The sequence below is a fragment of the Carassius carassius genome, chromosome 16 (genome assembly GCF_963082965.1).
Source record: "Carassius carassius chromosome 16, fCarCar2.1, whole genome shotgun sequence".
NCBI classification, from domain to species: Eukaryota; Metazoa; Chordata; class Actinopteri; order Cypriniformes; family Cyprinidae; genus Carassius; species Carassius carassius.
Genome location: NC_081770.1, coordinates 20,852,024 through 20,872,946, shown reverse-complemented (window position 1 = coordinate 20,872,946; position 20,923 = coordinate 20,852,024). Strand labels below are relative to the sequence as shown.

The 20,923-nt window shown below is 36.0% G+C and overlaps 2 protein-coding genes and 2 pseudogenes across 2 annotated transcripts; all 4 read right to left on the bottom strand.

Moving 5' to 3' along the window:
• Window positions 1-636: 636 nt before the first annotated feature.
• LOC132160205 (granzyme A-like) lies at window positions 637-2,934 on the bottom strand (annotated as a pseudogene).
• Window positions 2,935-3,183: 249 nt separating this feature from the next.
• On the bottom strand, window positions 3,184-4,853 carry LOC132159860 (granzyme K-like). Its single transcript, XM_059569494.1, has 5 exons — window positions 4,486-4,853; window positions 4,233-4,380; window positions 3,942-4,077; window positions 3,588-3,860; window positions 3,184-3,369 (listed from the first exon to the last, which is right to left on the bottom strand). The coding sequence occupies exons 1-5, from the start codon at window positions 4,541-4,543 to the stop codon at window positions 3,217-3,219; spliced, it is 768 nt and encodes a 255-aa protein (XP_059425477.1). The 5' UTR covers window positions 4,544-4,853; the 3' UTR covers window positions 3,184-3,216.
• Window positions 4,854-6,532: 1,679 nt separating this feature from the next.
• Window positions 6,533-18,397, bottom strand: LOC132160202 (transmembrane protease serine 9-like; annotated as a pseudogene).
• LOC132159859 (complement factor D-like) lies at window positions 13,180-15,089 on the bottom strand. Its single transcript, XM_059569493.1, has 5 exons — window positions 14,565-15,089; window positions 14,336-14,480; window positions 14,059-14,212; window positions 13,504-13,755; window positions 13,180-13,422 (listed from the first exon to the last, which is right to left on the bottom strand). The coding sequence occupies exons 1-5, from the start codon at window positions 14,623-14,625 to the stop codon at window positions 13,267-13,269; spliced, it is 768 nt and encodes a 255-aa protein (XP_059425476.1). The 5' UTR covers window positions 14,626-15,089; the 3' UTR covers window positions 13,180-13,266.
• Window positions 18,398-20,923: the final 2,526 nt, after the last annotated feature.

Sequence of the window (20,923 nt, the reverse complement as noted above, 5' to 3'; positions counted from 1 at the left end):
CGGGATCGGAGTGCCACCAGTGCAGAGCTTGTTCAGGAATGGCAGCAGGCAGGTGTGAGCGCATCTGCACGCACAGTGAGGCCAAGACTTTTGGAAGATGGCCTGGTGTCAAGAAGGGCAGCAAAGAAGCCACTTCTCTCCAAAAAAAAAACATCAGGGACAGATTGAACTTCTGCAGAAAGTATAGTGAATGGACTGCTGAGGACTGGGGCATCCCTCCTAATAAAAATTTCTGTTGTAGAGTGACTCATGTGATGGCAAATGTTCTTTCTGGAGCAATTCCTTCTCTCTCTTTTTTTAAATTTCCTTCAACCTTGTTTGCTTCATGCAACAACAACATTTTTGTGACCTAATGAAAATCTTTAAATAAAATTGAGACTAAATGTCCTTCAATGAATGGAGTTCTTTGCTATAAAGATTTTTATTCACCTTGACAAATCAATTGCTTGTGTCTCCAGGAATTCTTGAACGAAGCTCAAAACATTTATTATTTTTGAAGGCATACAAGTGTCTTTTCAAACGTTTTATTTTGTTTTATTTTTGCAGGTTTGCATCTATTTCTGGTTAACTAGACGGTTGTGTAACTTAGGAAGTGGTGAACTTTAGCAGTGGTTGAGAATCAAACAGCCCCCCTAACTAGTTTCGCTCTTTCTGAAGTGGCGCTTTAGAAAGGAAAAATGCAAAGTCATTGTTTATTGAGTTTTTGTTGTTCATTTCTTTTCTAAGTTTTACGGTCACATTTTGACAGCTAGCATACACACGGCACCATAGCAGCTGACTTTGGCTGTATGCATTGAATCGAGCACCTCCTCTGATAATTTTCTTGATCCACTCTTTGTATTTAGAAATTTAAGTGTAAACATTGGGAATGTTTGGGTTGTCACCGTTTTGTGACAGGTTGAAAGAGACAATCCCCACTGCTATCCCACTGCACACCAGCGGTCCACCCGAATCCCCCTGAAATAACAATGTGTTTGAGATCAGTTAATGGTCTCATTTTTATTGAGCTCAAAAGATGGACTCACAAATTATGAACAGTCTTCAAAATATTGATTTAAACGTACCTGGCAAGCACCACTTTTGGTCTCGAAATCCCCAGCACACAGGACATTGTTGGGGAGTATTACTCCCACTTTTTTCCACATGGTCTGGCAGATGGAAGAGTTGATGGTCAACACGCCTGTCTCCAGAAGATCGTTCACCTTATTTTCATGTTCAGTTTGACCCCATTCTGCAACCTTGCACTTTGTTTTTGGCTTCAGTGGTTTGTCCTTGCGCGAGAATTTGATGGTTTTCACACCTTCGCCATTTTTCAGCTTCTTGGACAGCTAATATTTCACAAAAGAAAAGTGATTTTTGCCATTATCATTAAAGGTATGTTTATTCAAATTATTTGATATATTATTAAAATTTTAATGTATGCAAGTATTTAATTATACATTTATATTTAATGATAAACTAAATATTGTTAGATTTTATAACATGTTTAATTTATGAATTCTGTACGTTCAGAAGTATGATATTCCTAGTTTTGGTGTCTTTGAAGGATTTTGCACTGTATATCTTTTCAGGTTGGCTCCTTTCGGACTGATTTGTGGGTGCCCAGGATAACAGTCATGTTGCCACTTTATTTATAACATAATTGCATATTATTAAACCATTTCGTTGAACACCAAACATATTCCAGGTTAGCTATAGGCTTTCCTTTTATCGCAGTGTGCGGCCGTGAGCACGTAGCTCGGGTGGATCAGGAAATCAATCTGCACTGATTCCATGTATGGAGCATGGAGTTCTTTTTGGCGTTTTTTTGCCATTGATGATATCAGCTCCAAATGTGCCTAATCAAGCAAAGATACATGTTTGAGCTAACAGAAAACATTTCAGTTTTGTAATAAGTAAAGCATTAGTTTGTGAAGTGAAACGCAAGCTCATCAAAGCTATGTATGCTGCTTTCATTTTGATGAGATGCTGCTGGTGAGACCACCGCGGAGGTCTCTACCACAAGACACATCCTTTAAAGTCAATGACGATGCAAAATGCTGAATTTGCCATTTTGCTGCAAAAACATCTCTTTTTTCTTGATTACAAGATCCTCTCCACCATATCTTGGTAAAACTGATGTCTTTCTGGTGAAGATTCATTTCTTTGGCTGCATTTCTCTAGACTATTCATGATGGAATTCTTTGATTCCTCTCTTGGTTTGATCAAACATGTTTTTTGTAATGGCTTATTTTCATTTTTATAATAGAATTTTTCTAGTTTTTGTTTTACAGATAGATGCGGCACATATCATGAATAGGGAGTCCCAGACTTGGACAAATCCTTTTTTTTTTTTTTTTGGTAAACTATCGGAAATGTTTAATAAATATCACCTAGAACTAAACATTGCTTTTAAACACATATGTCTTTATCACTGCTTTGTATCGTAATTTTTGGTCTGCCACTTCTTCTTTGAAGTTTTCAGTTGTAACAGTCAGGTTCTTACCATGACCCTTTTGCTGTATGGGCCATTCTACAGAATTGGTCCAAACTGCTGTCCCACGACCAAAAAACACATTTAGAAAGCATTTGCTAAGATCCTTCTATTATCTATTGAAACCCACAATCATATTTAAAATCTAAGCTTAATATATATAAAATCATAATTTATTAGGTATTTTCAATTGGGAGGTGGGCAGCCTTCCCAAACCGTAAATTTCAGCTTATGAAAATATAGATTTTTTTTAAAAAAACGTTTCCAACTCTGACTTTGGACCAATTCTGTAGAATGGCCCATATATGTATTTATTCTTATTAGAAAATAAAACCACAAAAATGTTAGTTTTAAATTTTAGTATCACCAAAAAAAATTACTTAAAAAAAAATTCACAATCAACCCATTCTGAATGTTAAACTAAATGTTAAACACCTTTTGCTGGAAGAAACTGTACTCATTTTGTACCCTTCTGATGGAAATATCATTTCAAATGTGTATATCAAACCAAAATTCAGTCACAGGCATCTGATGTATCCATTCCTGATTTACTAGGTCTATGTATAAATGTTATTAATGTAAACCATTATGTACTCGAAAGCATGGACGTTTTGGGAAATTTCTTCTCATAAACAACAATCTGCATGCATAGAGGTGGTAATTGTGGAAATACAGAGACAAGTCATCAGCAATTGTATGATTAAGCATAATTTGCAAGTGCTGTGGACACAAAAATCTTAAGTTTATTTTTTCTTCATCATTGCTTTGATCCAACGTGCATGTTTCCAAACTTCAGTGTAAATATTCGGTACATCAGGATATTTACACTCCTTTATGTTGAAGGAAACAATGCCCACTGCCACTGAATTGCACACCAATGGGCCTCCAGAATCGCCCTGCAAGAAAATATGTGAAGAAGATGTTTAATAGAAGAGCAATGATCCATCCCTAGTCCAAAACAACAACAAAAATACTACAATACATTTATGTGTATATGAAGATGAGACTGTGGCTAGTTGTAACACTTTTTATCTTTCTTAATTGTCTGAAAACCTTATAGTTTATACATTTAAGACATTGTGACAACCTGCCTGTCTCTCTTGTATATTCTTACCAAGCACACTCCACTGTTCTGTTTATATCCTCCAGCACAGATGACGTTTGGTGGAAGTTGTGTGATGTTTTCTTTGTATTTCTTCCATGCATCCTTGCAGTCCCGGATGTCAACAGTTGTTACATTCAAGGCCAAAAGGTCATTAACAACTTTACGCTGTTTAGTGGAACCCCATCCAGCAACCAAGCACTGGGTATTGCTTTTAACACTGTAATGCTGATGTGGGATTTTCACCGTCTTCACCTTTCCTCCCAAAACTACTTTCCTGGAAATCTGAAAATGCAAATACTTAGTTATTAAATGTGCATGTCATCTTGTGAAAATTTCATTACAACTCAATACGTGTTTCTTTACCTTAAGAAGCATGATGTCATCTCCCATCTTAAAGTATTTAAATGTTTTTGGTATAAATTGGCGAACAACATCAAATCTTTTTAGATTTTTGCTTGGAGAAATATTATGGTCGCCAACAACGACTGTCATCTCTTCACTGGAATACAATAAATCGGAGGGAGTCAAACTCACATTCTCATGAATTGTTCAATCACCAATCATAATTTACTCATTTCAAAGTTTTTTTTTTTTTTTTAAGAGCATAGATATTTAATTTAGTGTTAAACATGGCTCCAAAAATGAATAACTTACCTTGCACAGTGTGCAGCTGTGAGCACATATTGAGGATATATCAGAAATCCTCCACATAGATGTTTTTTATTTTTCTGCACTGAGACCATGTATTGCAAGGAATTTTTTAAAGCTTTTTTCCCATTGATTATGTCATCTCCAGCCACAACTATTGAAAAAACAAGACAGAGATAACTATAAACTCAAATAATAGCCCCTATAATGGCACAAGTGTGATGTTTGAAGATTAAGAATTACTAATGAAAGAAGAAACCTGTGATGTGCAGTGTAGTCACAGCTGTAGCAAAAAGAATCGCAGTGAAGCCTGTCATTGTGGAACAATGAAAATGTGTCACTGACTTTCTAACTACTCAGTGTAAAAGGGCAAGCCTCCCTTTACACAGCAAACCACAGCATTTCCTGTATGTTTCTTCTGTTAAAAGGGTCATATGACGTTGCTAAAAAGAATATTATTTTGTGTATTTTGTGTAATGCAATGGTTTTATGCGGCTTAAGGTTCAAAAAACATTATTTTCCACATACTGTACATTATTGTTTCTCCTCTGTGCCCCGCCTTTCTGAAACGTGTCGATTTTTACAAAGCTCATTGTTCGGAAAAAGCAAGGTGTGCTCTGATTGACCAGCTATCTAGTTGTGATCAGCCAAATACCTCAAGTGTTTTACGGAAATGTTACACCCCTTACCATACTGTGATACCATCTCCTGGCACGACCAGACAAAACCAATAAAACCCATTACAAACGAGGCATTTGCTGCATCCAGTGGGGACGTAATTACTGATTATAATGACTACTGTGAACAGTTTTTTTTCTGTGTGGCGTATCGTGCTGCGCAAACATAAAACCATGTCTGCATCTGTGATCGGAGAAACTACAAACAACAAGCGCTACCCTACACTGCTCAAAAGTTGTGTTTAAATCATCAGTGGCAAATCCTTTAAATATAAAAAACTTACCTACTGTGAGTCAAAAGCGACGGATTGTTCTTGCAAAGTTGGAATTGCCTCACTTTATAGAGACCGACACCGGCATTGTAGGCCACTCTCTCAGGAAACAGTCCTAGTCCTTCAAAAAATTGTGCTGCACACATCTGAATATTTCGGTTGAACTGTTCCGGAAAAAAAGTTGTAAATACAACTTACCCAATGATTTCTAATTTTGTCCTCTTTTGGAAGGCCAAACAAAGTACAAATACTACAGCGAGAATCAAAGTTATGCCTTCTTTCTTTGTGTGAACATTTGGGCAGTGTTATGCAAATCTTCCCACATAGTGAGGTAGACATGTGGGGGCGTGTTAGAATGAGCAATTTTAGGAGGGCGTAGTTGACCCCGTAACTTTGATAAAGAATATCTCTAAATTTGAGACTTTAGTCTTTGCAACTTTATAGATCTTTTTTGTGCACCAAGAGCTTGTAACACTCCAAAGAGAAATGATATGACCCCTTTAATTAAACATAAAGTGTCTAAAGTATTATGATAAAATGAGGATTCCTGTTAATTCACCCAAGAATTTAAATTGTCATCATTTTCTCACCATCATGTCATTCCAAACCTGTAATATTTTATTTCTTCTGTGGAACACATACTTCGAAATACTGAAACTGTGTTTTTCCATACAATAAAAGTTAATGCATTCCAAAATCAACACTGGCCCCCATTGACATTGTCCATTGTATAGACCTTTTCCATAGAAAAAATAAAGTCATGAGGGTCAGTAAATGATGACATTTATTTTGTGGTGAATTTTCCATTAAATTCTATAAATAGTGCATTTTAGGTGGATTTTCCTGATAGGTACAAACACTTTGGCTCTGTCAAAACATTGCTCGCTTGCTTGAAAACCCTGACAAGCTTAGCACAACAGTGGTTCCATCATGAGGCAGTGGCATATGAGGAGAGTGTTTTGAGAAACCTGTGTGAATATATATATATATATATATATATATATATATATATGTATAAAATATAGACTTTATTTCATGCATATTCACTTAGGAATGTTAGCTCGCAACTTGAATTTATTATTATTATTATTTTAATCTGTGGTGAATCTGTGATGACCTTGCATAGGTATCAGAATTTCTTTTTTTTTGACGCGTCTGCAAACTAGACTTTCTCACAGACTGTCTGACCACATGCAATGAGCTCGACCCCAACAGGAAACTAGGCCTGCTGAGAACAGTTGACAGCATCTATCCACAGAAAAGCTTTTGGAGCTTGTCACATCAGTCAAGTTTTATTCAATTCATTCATTATTAAATGAGCTTGAAATATTCACACATATAAGCAGACTTGTTGAAGTTTATTCATCAAGTTCTTACTTCACACCTTCAAGAACAGCATTTATCCATTTTAGATATTTGGAAATCTTGGTGTAGACATTTGGAAGATTAGGTGAGTCACAGTTGTTTTTTTCATAGAATGAAACCACACCGACTGCGACATTATTGCACACCAAAGGTCCTCCAGAATCCCCCTGAGAAAAGTCATGAAAGTGCAGGGCGTGAATAAAATTTAACTGTCAAACTATTTGTGATTAATCCAGAATATTATTTGTACCTGGCAAAATCCTCCACGACCGCCTGCACACACCATACGTGAGTTGGAGTAATCTTTTCCCCACTTCTTCTGACATTCTTTGTTGTCAATGATGGTGACGTCCACCTCCATAAGCTTAGCACTTGATACATCACTGTTGTTTTTCTTCCCCCATCCTGCAACACTGCATTTGACCTTGGCCTTGATGTCCTTATCTTTCTTTGGTATGGAGATCAACTTCACGTTCTTGCTCTTTTCGACTTCTCCATATAGCTACACCAAGTAATTCAACCACTAATGCAGATCATTTTCAAAAAAATTATACAAATTGCAACTTTTTTGTATTTGCATTCTGTTTACTTATAAGGATAATTGGATAACTAGGTATGTTAGTATTTTTGCAATTGTTACATGTATGCTTTAAAAGAATTGAAACATGAAACACAACAGTACAAAATTTTGAATAGTAATTAAGTATTGTAAATATTGTTCAGTTTACAGCATATAGGATCAGGGCCCGTATTCACAAAACATCTTAAGGCTAAAAGTAGCTCCTAACTTGCGGATTTAGGAGAAAATCTTAAAAATAGAGGGCGTGTCAGTCCTAAATTTAGGACTGCTAAATTTTTGCTCTAAGAGTATTTCACAAAGCTTTTTAGCACTAAAATTATCCCAAATTGTTTTGTTTTTTTTCCTAATTGGTTTGGTTTGGGGGTTATCCCAACTCCAAATGTTTGATTAATATATGTTCTCGCATCCAGCTTGGTTTTCTTTTATGTTTGCATGTCTTACTATCAGCCATGATTTTTCTGCTTATTAAAAGGCTGTTTATATGCATATTACCAAAATTTTATGACAAATCATTAACGGGCGGTCTATGTGAAAATATAGTGCGTTGGGCAGGACATCCATATGCTCACCTAACATTCATCGACCTCAAATATGGCTTATCATCTGAGATATGTATGTAGTAACTTTACATGGCAGCTCAATTTAAGTTAGCCTAGAAATAAGTGTGCATGTTTGTGCGGCGTGTGAAAGCTGAACAGCGTGCTTGGGCTACTGCGTGACAGATGGAGGCGCCTCTGTGATCATTTGCTCTTAAAATACTTTGTCATTTTTGGTTATACAGATAAGAGTAATGCATCTTTTGTATCTGTAAATACGTTTATTCATGTGCACTCAGAATAGCAACACAATGATGTGCTTTTGTAAAATAAAGCAAACATGATGTGCTTTCTATCATCTTGGACTCTGTGAATTGAGCGTGTCACTTCAAAACTCTGTGGATGCTTGCCTTATTACAGACATGAAAAATATATCTATAGAGAGTGAAACTTTTAAGTGAACCAATTAAAACAGAAAACAAATATTCTCACATTATGTTATCCGTATGAAGCGTGCATACAGGTGCATACTGCGGAGATGAGTCACTGTCGCAGACTTCATCTCTTAAACCGAGAACAGAAAGCACTAGTGTAACAATACATTACGACATTACAGTACATTAAAACGAATAACTTCTACTCGACCAGATAAATCTTTAGTCAAGGGCAGCCCTAATGCATATTGGCTAATTGTTTATGAGAAGCATACATATAAGAGGCTGACACTATAGCCTACTTATTTAATTAGTGACACTTAGCCTGCATTTTAAAATATTTATTTGAATGTGGCAATTATTATTTTTATTTTAAAACCTTTATCTGAATAAGGCAACATAATATCGTGCTCTGCAATATTTCCATGAATAAATCTCTGACAGAGACTATCAGCCAATCACTGTGTGCATAGTTAGTAAGTATGCTGACATCATCCATTGCAACAAGGTTAACCCCGGCCTTACTCTTAGCTTAAGACTTCTGTCTATTCCTTAGTAAATGTTGGTCTCAGCAGCTTCTTGGCATTACATCCTGTGACATAGGTTGTACTGTTCTTGGGGTCAGTCAAAAGTTTTTGTGTGTTCTCAGTCGTCTTTTCGCTCCTGTGCTGCTGTTCTAATAGGAGCTGATTACTGGCACCTGATACTCGTTGGCTGATCACCAACCAACTCATTCACTGGCTCCTCCAGAAAGGAAACCAGCTATAAAATCCAGCAAGATAGTACAACTTGGAGGAGAGAGGAAAGGAGAAAGTTTGAGCTGTCTCCCCCTCCCCCACTCAGAGGACCTTGACCTTGACCTTGACCTTGACCTTGACCTTGACTCTCACTTAGATTGTTATATGCAACTCAATATTGCTGACGCTTTAATAGTCCTTCAGTCAATTTTGGTCAAGTTGTTTACTTTATAATTTGTAGGGAGGATGGTGCCATTTGTTTTGTTAACTCCTTTTCTCCAGTTTTTGGGAAAGCTAGGTAGTTAAGGAAGTTTATTTTCTCTTTATTTATTTTCCCAGAGTTAGGTAAGTTAGATTTTAAAATGGAGTAAGCAACTGTTTTGTTTATTCTGGCTATGCCCCCTCCTGAAGCCTTTTTGCTTTGTTCTTGTTACTCCTGCATGTATAAATAATATAATGAATCAAATTATAGTGGATCCTTTAGTGGTTAGCAGTGTTCTTAAGGCTGGGACTGGAATGAGAGGCTCCATGTAGACTTCCGTTTCACTTTGTTACGTATTCTTCAATTCCCCTAGACTAATTAGAAAGCCGGAACGTAGCACTTGGCTAAACACTTTAACTGCTATTTAGGAGAACTATTAGGGTAAAGATAAAATGTTTTGTGAATATGGGCCAAGATCTCTATGGATTTGTTGATGTAAAAATCTTATGTTGTGGCATCTCTGATCTTAAATCTTGTAATTACAACAAAAGACAAAACCAATAAAGTTTCCACATTCCCATTCCAAGTCACATCCAAATGTGTTGTGAAATCCAATCCAAATTCAAATTCTCAGTGTGTCTCAGTCTGAACAATCAGGTTTCAGGTAGCTTGTTTTATCACTTTGTTAGTTTGGGAAACAATGTTTGAATCAAAGCATTTGATGATTTGCAAAATGACTAGTCAGTCCTTAATATCAGATTTAAAACCAAATCAGATTTGTGTGCAATGTGAACAAGGCAAAATTTTGTTTAGTGTATAGTTAAAACACTATTGCTTCATTGCAGTTTGCTCTGCCAAACTAGCTGAGTCATTTACCTGAAGTAGCATGATGTCATTTAGCAGGTCCTTATACCCAGGGTGGATGTGGTAGAATTTCACACCCATGTGACCAGAGCCTTTAGTGTAATCATGAGCTCCAACCACAACTGTCAGCTTGTCTCCGCTGACAAGATGAAGAAAACAAACATTGCTTTAAGAAAAGAACAATATTTGTTGAACTACATACCAAAAGTAATGTCACTGAAGAGCCATTATTTATTCCCCAAAGAAAGTTTCAGTAAACACTTCTTAAAAGAGAAATTTTTCTTAGTATGAAGCCCATTTTAATAATCCAAGAACCATTTGTGCAGTGGAAATGTTCTATGGATGATAAAGGTTCATCATACACCCATCAATGCCAATAAAGAATCTTTATTTTTGAGACCTTATGAGTCGTGGGCGCATTTGTTTGGGTACTATTATACTTTGTGTTATTTCCAAAGAAGTCGCACCAAGTGATGACCTTGTGCTGCAGTAAAATTGTAACTTAAAAAAAAAACACTTACTATTTGAAGCAGTGCGCAGCTGTCATGACAAATTGTGCAGACACAAGGAAGCCACCGCATATGTGTTTTTTATTTCTTTGAATTGAAACCATGTAGGGTCTTGAATGAGGTTTGGCTTCTGTGCCATTCACTATACCCACTTGCACAGATTCTAAGATAGAGAAAAATTGTTTAGGTTGGTTAAGTGAGAAGTAGACTTGACCTAATGTTCTCACAGAGCGTAACATTGCATAAAATGAACATAAACATATCATATTTATGATAAATGTAGAATACATAACGTAATAGAAGTCAGTTATTTTCCAGCATTTTCTTACCTGGAACACTCAGGTTTGGTAGCATGGTGACTAGCAAAAGCACCTTGATGATCATGATGTTGTTCTTGGAAGGTTTCTCAGGAGTTCTGAAGATCTCACTGGTGTTGTTGGTAGTATTTAATGCAAAGTGGGCTGGTTTAGCCCCCCAGTACCAGTCATACTTCTTTCACAGCTTGATGTGGCTTTTGCAGCACCGAGGTGGAAAAGATAGGTGTTAGGTTTGTGGTCTTGATGTAAGTAGACTATTCTCCCCCATGTATGATGTAAATGATAATATTTCTTGTAAATTATGTTAGGTGTGAGAAAACTGTCTCTCTCTGGTTAGATCTCTGAAGGTCAGTTCACACTGCATTAAAAGATGCCACCCAAAAGTAACAGTTGGTGGGGTTTTGTCTGATCATCGCATAACCCATGTTGCCAAAGATCAGTGCTTGTTTTCGTCGATAGAACCAAACAATGAGAAGTGACATGCTATACTTGGTTCGCTCATATCTCAAACTTTTTAGTTGACTTTACTTAAAATTCAAACAATTAGTTGATTTTTTTTATTATAAATATATAGTAATCTGTACAATTTGCATACTATGCATTTGTTGCTCAGAAAACCCTCATACGATAAAGTGACTATACAACGCTCTATTTAAAAATCAACATTTGCAGATGTTGGTGCACTTGGTGGTCTTTCTGGTAATGTTACCTCATGCCTGTGTGCCATCGGAAGCTGGATAATTGAAACACACTCTTCTGGAGAAACACTTAATTGGTATTTTTAAGGCAATCAGTGTTCATGGTTTTTAACAAGTAAATCAGATTGTTCTTCATGTAAATACAGCATAGAATCTGAAATTGCCATGTTACATTAGTTATTACTGGTGTCAGAAGTATTGACATTCATTACTCAGGTAGAAGTAAAGATAGGGTTAAAAAAAAACCTTTGTAGAAGCTGAAGTATGAACTTCTTTTTACTCAAGTAAAAGTGTAAAAGTACTGGTTTTAAAACTACTTAAAGTATAAAAGTAAAAGTAATGTACGGGAAAAAATGCCATTAAGAACAAAAGCTTAGGCCGCGCAACAGGGGCCTATTGTGCACTACCCCACCTCCTCAAAAAAACATTTTTCTAAAGGCCATAGGCCATAATGACTATAATGTTATATTGAAATGTTCATGTTGAAACATTTGGGATGCGCTAGGCTACCTGTTTCAGACACATATGCCCACTGAAAATGAATGCATTTTAGTACAATGCAAATACATTAAAGAACTAGAGATATGATGACTAGTTGCTTATAAGTATTTTTATGGTGCAAGAAGTCAAACTTCAGAGGCATGTCATCAATAACCTTTAATGGAATGTAAATGTACATCCAAGCTTAGCTGCAAGAATCTGCGAGGGCAATGGACAATAAAATTGGTGTACCCAGGGCAGGCTTAGTAACAATTACTCTTGTATGGTTGTCTATTTACAATAACATAACATAAGTGCTGTCAAAATGAATGATTAATCTAAGTGGTTAATAAAAAAAAAAGACAAAAAAGAACTCATAATCCTGATACCTTCTTGATTGATACCTTCCTGTATTCGGTACATACGTCTGCTATGTCCAGTGTGTGTGTGTGTGTGTGTGTGTGGGGGGGGGGGGGGGGGTAAGTATAACCTACTTATTACAACATTGTCAATCGCATTGTGAATCGCAAACGCTATTCAAATGTCTTGCTACCGAACTATATTTTTTGATAAATGAACCCAACATTAGCTATGTCCTTGCTGGAGTGTGATGTGATTCGTGTCATGTGCAGGTGCGGTGGATCGGGTACAAACTAATACGGTGTCAGAATATACTTCTCATCCAACCACAGTCAAATTCAGTCCATCCGGATGGTGCGATTTATCTGGATAGGTTTTTGTTTTGTTTTTTTGAACGATAAGTCAGAATGAAAACAAGCCGAAATGAAATAGCAGTAACAAAGCTATTTTTAAAATGTAAGGAGTCGAAAGTACAGATACTTGCGTGAAAATGAAAGGAGTAGAAGTAAAAAGTTATTACTCCTGTAAAGTATAGATACCCCAAACTTCTACTTAAGTAAGGTAACAAAGTATTCGTTCTTTGTTACTTGACACCTCTGTTAGTTAGCTCAACTTAAAGTACAACCAGTATATCTAACTTAAAATGAATTTGTTGAAACGAAGCAGTGCTTTATTTTGTTTTTGTAAGGAAATCATTTTTGTAATATCTGCATGCTTTTTTTAAGGTCCACTAATTACAGTATTAACAGTCTTCTATTAAACTTGTAATTATTTATAGATAGATTATACACATCCACATATGTGTATGTACAGTATACGGATGGAAACCAAGTGAACTAATGTGAAATCACTTTGGATGTGCCCCCCATGTACAGTAATATGATAATTATATGTGGTGACAAGGAGGACACTATACAACTGATTGATGCTTGCCATGTGATACTTTTATTGAAAGAAGGTTTATGAGAGAATTCAAGAAAACAATTCTTCTTTTTTATTTTCCATGAAGTCACTTAACATTTCTCATGTTTTTTTTAATCCATGGAAGAAAAGCTGAAATCTTGGCATACACATTAGGTCTCTGGGGTGAATTACATTCAATTCCACCAAAAGATGTGATACCAACTGCAATGTTTCCACAAACCAGAGGACCCCCTGAATCCCCCTGAGGAAACAGATCAGCATGTCATTAGTGAAACCAGTTCATGCATTACCATAACATTTGTGAATCATCTTTTGTACGTACTTGGCAGGTTCCACCCCAGCCACGGACACAGATCATCTGTGAGTCTATGTAAAGAGTTCCCCATCGAGCTAGACACACTGCAGGATTGTGTATAAACACGTCTGCCTCTTGTAGATGAGTACTCACTGAGCCATTGGGCTGCTGTATTCCCCAGCCCATAACACTACAGTTACTTCTTGCTTTTACATCTTCTCCTTCCTTTGGTAATTCTATCTTGTTAACACTGTAGTTTAGATCTATCTTTTTATCTAACTGGAATTCAAAAACACAACCATGATTAATAAGCATAATGTTTAATAAGTCTAATTTCAGTTGATTGTACTGCTGTTCTTTAGGTTAGGACAGAAAACCCAAAGGCTAAGTTGAATTAAATTATATGATTTAATGAGCCTCTAAAAAAGTATATTTCCTACATTTTGTTCACTTTTTTTTCTGCAGTTTTTGTATTGGTACAATGAGCAATACCTTGGAAACAGATTCCAAAAAGCCCTTGGTATTTTCTGTGTCCTGACCAGAAAAGCGTTTTCAACAAGTATTATTAGCAACGTTGTTTACCATCAAAAGCATGATGTCATTCCGTGAAGGTCCTGAGCAGGATTCTAGATGTGGGATGCATTTCTTCACTTTGATGCGGTTCGAGCTTATACTCTTGGTTATGTCAAGCACACCAACCACAGCTGTCAGAAACTGTGGACATCTCTCGATAGCACTTATTAGAAAGATTGATTTATGGAATTATGATGCTTATTTATGACATGCAATACACTGTATAGTTGCACTGGAGTCATTTTGTTAAATTAACGTTTCAGTAAAAAGTAATCAAAACTCTTACTCTTCCCAGCAATGTGCAGCAGTCAAGACCCACTGATCAGAGATGAGGAATCCACCGCAGATATGTTCCTTGTTCAATTGAATCGAAACCATGTAAGGTCTGTGTTTGGCCAACCTGCCATTCACTATACCCACATTCACATGAGCTGAGAGAGAGATAGTGTTATAAGTGAACTTATTCAGCACATACCAATGAATTACTCTTAGAATTCATTCACAATCAGTCTCACCAGTGAAGATCAGGTGTGGCAGCAGAGAGGCCAGCAGGAGCAGAGAGATGATGGTCATCATGAAGACAATTAGTGAGCTCTCGCTGACAAACCACTGTATAAATATACTTTAAAGGTGGGCGGAGACATTGAGCTACCTACTCCTAAAAAAAAATCTTGTAACATGAGCGAGCATTGTTCTTGTTAATCCTTGTGGTCACAAATTTAAACCCCATATGGTTTGCGTGATAAGAATTAAGCATGTATTATGATCATAAATAGGAATGATGGAAATGTGCTTTGCACCTTAAAACCGACAGATAAAAATGCTGGCATTTCTCACTTAACATTCCTAAACCCTGGGTTAACATTTTTATTTGCAGATGTGAAGCATCAATGTAACTGACTGGACAAAGGGAGTACTGTATGTGACCTGTTTACACAATGGCTCTAGCATTATGCATTCTCTTATTATTGCAGACTATACTATCAAGTTTTTCCTGAATGGACTTTTTGGTGAACTGTAAAGATTCAAATAAAATGGCCTCCTCTTCACTCCAATTCATGCTTTATTTTACATGACCTTATTCTACACCCAATACCTAAACTTAACTACCTTACTAACTATTAATAAGCAGCAAATTAGGAATTTATTAAGGCAAAAGTCGTGGTTAATAGTGAATAAATGTTCCCCATTCTTAAGTGTTACCACACATATCGTACATGAGTCATGACCATATTCTACATCCTACCCAACACCTAAACTTAACAACTACATTAATAACTATTAATAAGCAGCAAATTAGCAGTTTATTGAGGCAAAAATCATAGTTAATCGTTTGTTAATAGTGAGAACTGGACCTTAAAATAAAAGCGTGACCTTAAAACCCATAAGAACTTCGTTCAATTAAAGATAAAACCAGATGATGCAGTTGAAGTGCAGACTTTAAGCTTTAATTCAAGGGGTTGAACAAAAATCTAACATAAAATGCTTAGAAATTACAACCATTTTTATACACAGCCCCCCCCCCCCACACACACACTTCTAGGGGCTCAAATTGGACAAATAATCATACACAAAATGATCATTGGTCTTTATGGTCTTTTTTATATATATATATGTATTAGCAATTTGATCAATTATGATACATTCTGTACACAGTAGACCAATCAAAACATACCGGTTAATCTGACCAATCAGAGAAGAATAGCCTCATGCAAAGGAGGGGTTTGGAAAGAATCATCTTGTCATGAGTCCGGACCCGGTGTTCCTCCCTCTCACCACCAGAGGGCGCCACTTCCCCATCTCCCGGACTCATTCACCTTAACACTACACATCTGGTTCACTCTGCACACCTGTTGCATCCACTCACACACTTACACGCACACCTGGTGCCCATTGTCAATTAGTATATATTCTCCACTCTCACACCACTCTTTCTGGCTGCATTAATCATTGTTTATGTATGCTGTGGTTCCTGGTATTCGTGTTTTTGCATCTTTGCTTGTCACCATGATTTGTTTCTGTTTTGTTTTTGCTGTGTTGGTTTTTGTTCTCTTTTATTAAAAAGGGATAATTTCCCTGCATTTGGACCCAGACCCTACTTCTTCCTCGGCGCGTGACACTTCGAACAAATCCTAGACCTTTTTCACATTTACAGGTTTCTCCACCGCAAAAGTCCACCTACAGTAGTTGGGTAAACTTTGAGAGCAGTGAATGGGAGAGAACCACATACATATATAAATGGTAATAAGTTGATTTTCCTAAATCTCCTTTTTTTCAACGTTTATATCTTTTCCTATTAAACCTGCCACTTATATACGTTATGTGTGTGTGTGTGTGTGTGTGTGTGTGTGTGTGTGTGTGTGTGTGTGTGTGTGTGTGTGTGTGTGTGATTTGAGGTTTCCTGGTGGGGAGGGGTAGAACAATTGTGCTCAGAAGAAATTAGCAACAACAGAATGGAAATTGGAGGGGAAGACTGCCTTTAATCACTGGATGTACAGACGTCATTTCATTGAAAAAAAGAAAAAAGGGAATATTCACTGTTCTGTGTAAACTCTGACTACCAAGGATTAATTTGAGATTGATAGAAATGTCCTTGCTGTGTCAATCTAGTCTTTTTCAAAATTCATGTTTGCAATGTAGTTTTTTAATTTATTTTTTTTAGATTCAATATTTGACCTGGCCGTGATATTGCTGGGAATTTCATATTTTTTCAATATCGGTTTTTGTAATGTTGGTGTTTATTAAATGTACTTAATTATAAGTAAATATGCTTTAAAATAAGATGTCATTTTGGTTTATTCAGTGTTACTAGCAAACACTAACAGCAAGGTACATTAGTGTTTGTATATTGTAAGTATTAACTCTCCATACATTGCGCTTGAAAAAGAAGCTATTGGGACTCTTGTTGGTGAATTCAATATATTTTGTGGAATATATTTTTTTCTTTGTATATGTCAAAATAGTATAAGATTAGACTGATTTAATATATGTGATATCAAATAAGGGTTAGCACAAATGCAATCTAAAAGTAATCAGATTATTACCCAAAATATGTAATCTAAGAGAGACATATATTACTGGCTACAAATTGTCATGTAATCAGTAATTAATCAATTCATAAGTAATCTCCCCAGCTCTGTGTGTATATACACACATATATCTGTGTATATATGTGTGTGTGTGAATTCAAGAACTTATCTCACTTCACATTTCTAATTATGCTGTTGATCCATTAAATATATGGTGAAACCTTAGTATACACATTAGGAAACTGAGGTGAATTGCACTGAAGTTTAGATCCAAAATCTGTGATGCCAACTGCAGTGTCTCTACAAACCAAAGGACCTCCTGAGTCATACTGTGAAGAAATCCAGAACAAAACATCACTAAAATGCCAAATACTGTATCTATTGACACTCATTTCACTAATTAACGTAATCAGTTCTGTGAATCATCTTTTGTACGTACACGGCAGGATCCACCATGGCCACGTGTGCACATCATCTTTGAGATGGAGTAGATTGTTCCCCATTTTTTTTCTTCACATTCTGTGTTATTCAGTATATACACGCTTGCCTCCATTAGACGATTGCTCAGTGTGCCGTTAGTCTCCAGTTGTCCCCAGCCGGCAACACTACAGATAGTATCTGCTTCGACATCTTCCCCATCCTTTGGTAACAGTATCCAGTTAACATAGTTATTTAGGTTGAGTTTTTCCTGTAGCTATAATTCAAAAACACAACCATTATTAATAAAGAGGTTTAATAATCTTTTTTAAGATCGAACTGAAGTTGATTGCAATGCTATTTTTAGGGTAGTACCGAAGCCCTGAAGGCCAAGGTGATTTTTGATGGTGCTGATTAGAATCTGATCAGGAATAACTAGTTTTATGTACTGATCACTATTCTGAATAACTAAAAACATTACAACTGGATACCCTTAAATACATGATGTCATTCAGACCACAGTGTGGGATGTAGTTCTTCACTCCAATGTGATCAGAACTCTTACTGTTCCTTAAATCATGAGCACCAACCACAACGGTCAGAATCTCATTTCTGTTGAAAAAGCATTATGTGCTGGGTTAGGGAGTCATGATGCTGCTCATTTATGACATATATGGTGGCTATATATTGGAGTTATATATCAGCCAAAATTATTTTAGCACATGAAACACAGTTCAGAATAAACAAAACTCTTACTCATTCCAGCAATGTGCAGCAGTCATGACGAACTCATCAGAGATGAGGAATCCACCACAGACATGTGTCTTGTACTTCTGGAGAGAAACCATGTAAGGTCTGGAGTGGGGTTTCGCTTCTTTGCTGTTCACTATACCCAAATTCATACAAATTGAGAGAAATAGAACTATTAGTGAGCTTATTCTGTACACAACAATTAAACGTCATTATAAATGCTGTTATATAATCACCAGTGAAGGTCAGGTGTGGCAGCAGAGAGGCCAGCAGGATCAGAGAGATGATGATCATGATGAAGACAATGAGCTCTGACTGACAAAACACTAGAAATATACCTGAAATGTGGGTAGAGACACTGAGTTGCTCATGAGTTTTGCCTTTCTTGCAGCAATAAGCAACACAGTGATTAAAAGATATTGTAGTATAGATGAGAAGGATAAAGCATGCACAGTATGCATGCAATTTGGTATTTGAATATTTTACAGTTCACAATACAACTGTTATGAAGTGTCATAACAGATATTAATGTTCTTCCAGAAAGACTGAAATTTATCATTTTGATGCAGGATCAACAAGGACAATATGACGCAGACCGTTTTCTCCTTCCTTTATGGAGTAATGTTGACTGAGACATGATGCTGTAAGTCCCCTTAATCAGCTCATAGCAATTAAGCATTCTTAAAAAAATAAAAATAAAACTCTAAAATGATTGATTCTAATTAGGTGACAGACATCCTAAACTGCTGATTTTTTTCTTCTTCTTTAACTACATGGCCAAAATGGGTCCAGGAGGGTCTTGATTACATTACCAGTTTGCCAAATTGATTCAGTTACTTTGAAGAGCTTTGCACCCTAGAACAGCAAATAATACAACTCCACAAAGACACTGATCAAGCAAATAAATATAAAAATGACAAAATATTAGCATTTTTTTAACAAAATTGTATTTTATTATCTATAAAAATTATATTACTTCTGCTCTCCCCTCAACACACAAAAATTAACCCACAGACTCACACACAGAAACTTATCAGCTCTGCTATTTTATAAAAAAAAAAATTTCACTACTGAAAAACATGCTATGGGCCTTGCCAAACTGTGTCAGTTACTTCAAAGAGCTTTGCACCCTAGTACAGCAAAAGAATCGAACACCACAAACAAGCAAGTAAATGTATTTTATCTATTAAAATTATCTTACTTCTGCTCTCTCCTCAACACACAAAAATGAACCCACAGACTCACACACAGAAACTTATCAGCTCTGCTATTTCACCAATATGTTTTCTTTCACTACTGAAAAACATGACATTTCTCAGAAACGAGACCAGATGTCATAGATAGATATCTGAGTGGTTGAGCTGTGTTGAGCTGTGCATCTGTTTGTGGGAACTGGTCATGAGCACAGCCAAATATCTTAATCAGAACTTATAAATAAAGACAGCATTAATGTTTTTTTATTTAACGATTTTTGCATTAAAAGCAATCTAAGGTGGGCTATTTGATTAAAAATTTGAGAAAGAATAATAATAATAATAATACATTTTATTTGTAATGTGCCTTTCTTAAAGGGATAGTTCACCCAAAAATGATGTAATTAATAACTTAATGTTGTTCCAAACCCATAAGACCTCCGTTCATCTTTGGAACACAGTTTAAGATATTTTAGATTTAGTCCGAGAGCTCTCAGTCCCTCCATTGAAGCTGTGTGTACGGTATACTGTCCATGTCCAGAAAGGTAAGAAAAACATCATCAAAGTAGTCCATGTGACATCAGACGGTCAGTTAGAATTTTTTGAAGCATCGAAAATACATTTTTAATCCAAAAATAACAAAAACTACGACTTTATTCAGCATTGTCTTCTCTTCCGTGTCTGTTGTGAGTGCGTTCACTGCAGTGTAGTGATATCCGGTTCGCAAACAAATTGAAACGAATCTTGCCCTGAAATAATATATTCAAGAAGTTTTCATTAAGTAACTTAACATTTTTGATTATTTTGTGGATCAATTGGCGGTATGCTGAAATCGTAGTACTGCTCCTACACATTAGGATGCTCCGGTAAATTACAGACGTTAAAATCACCAAATGAAGTGACACCAACTTCAGATTTTCCACAAACTAATGGACCTCCTGAATCCCCTTGATAAGAAACAGATCCACACATTAATTAGAATAGTATACCAGTTTAACCAGAAACAGAGTCTGTGAATTATGTTGTGTACATACTTTTCAGGATCCACCATGGCCATATGCACACATCATCTTTGAGATTGAATATTTCACATTTCCTTTTAAATAAATAAAACATTCAATCACTCTTTATAAAATTTAATCTCTCTGAATATATATATATATATATATATATATATATATATATATATATATATATATATATTAGGGGTGGCACGGTTCAACTTTTTCATGGTTCGGTTTGTTTCACGGTTTTAGCATCACGGTTTCGGTACAGTTCGGTATGTGCTATGTTTATGGAAAAACTATACTTTCTAATATATATAAAAAAGAATATTCTACCCAAATACAAGCACCAGCACAAATAAATACAATAGAGTAAAGATACAAAAAATAAACAGTGATTTTCAGTTTTTTGTTTTAGTTTTTTTTTTGTTTAGAGAGGTCTATTTTTAGGTACAGAAATTGAATAAAGTAATCAAATGTA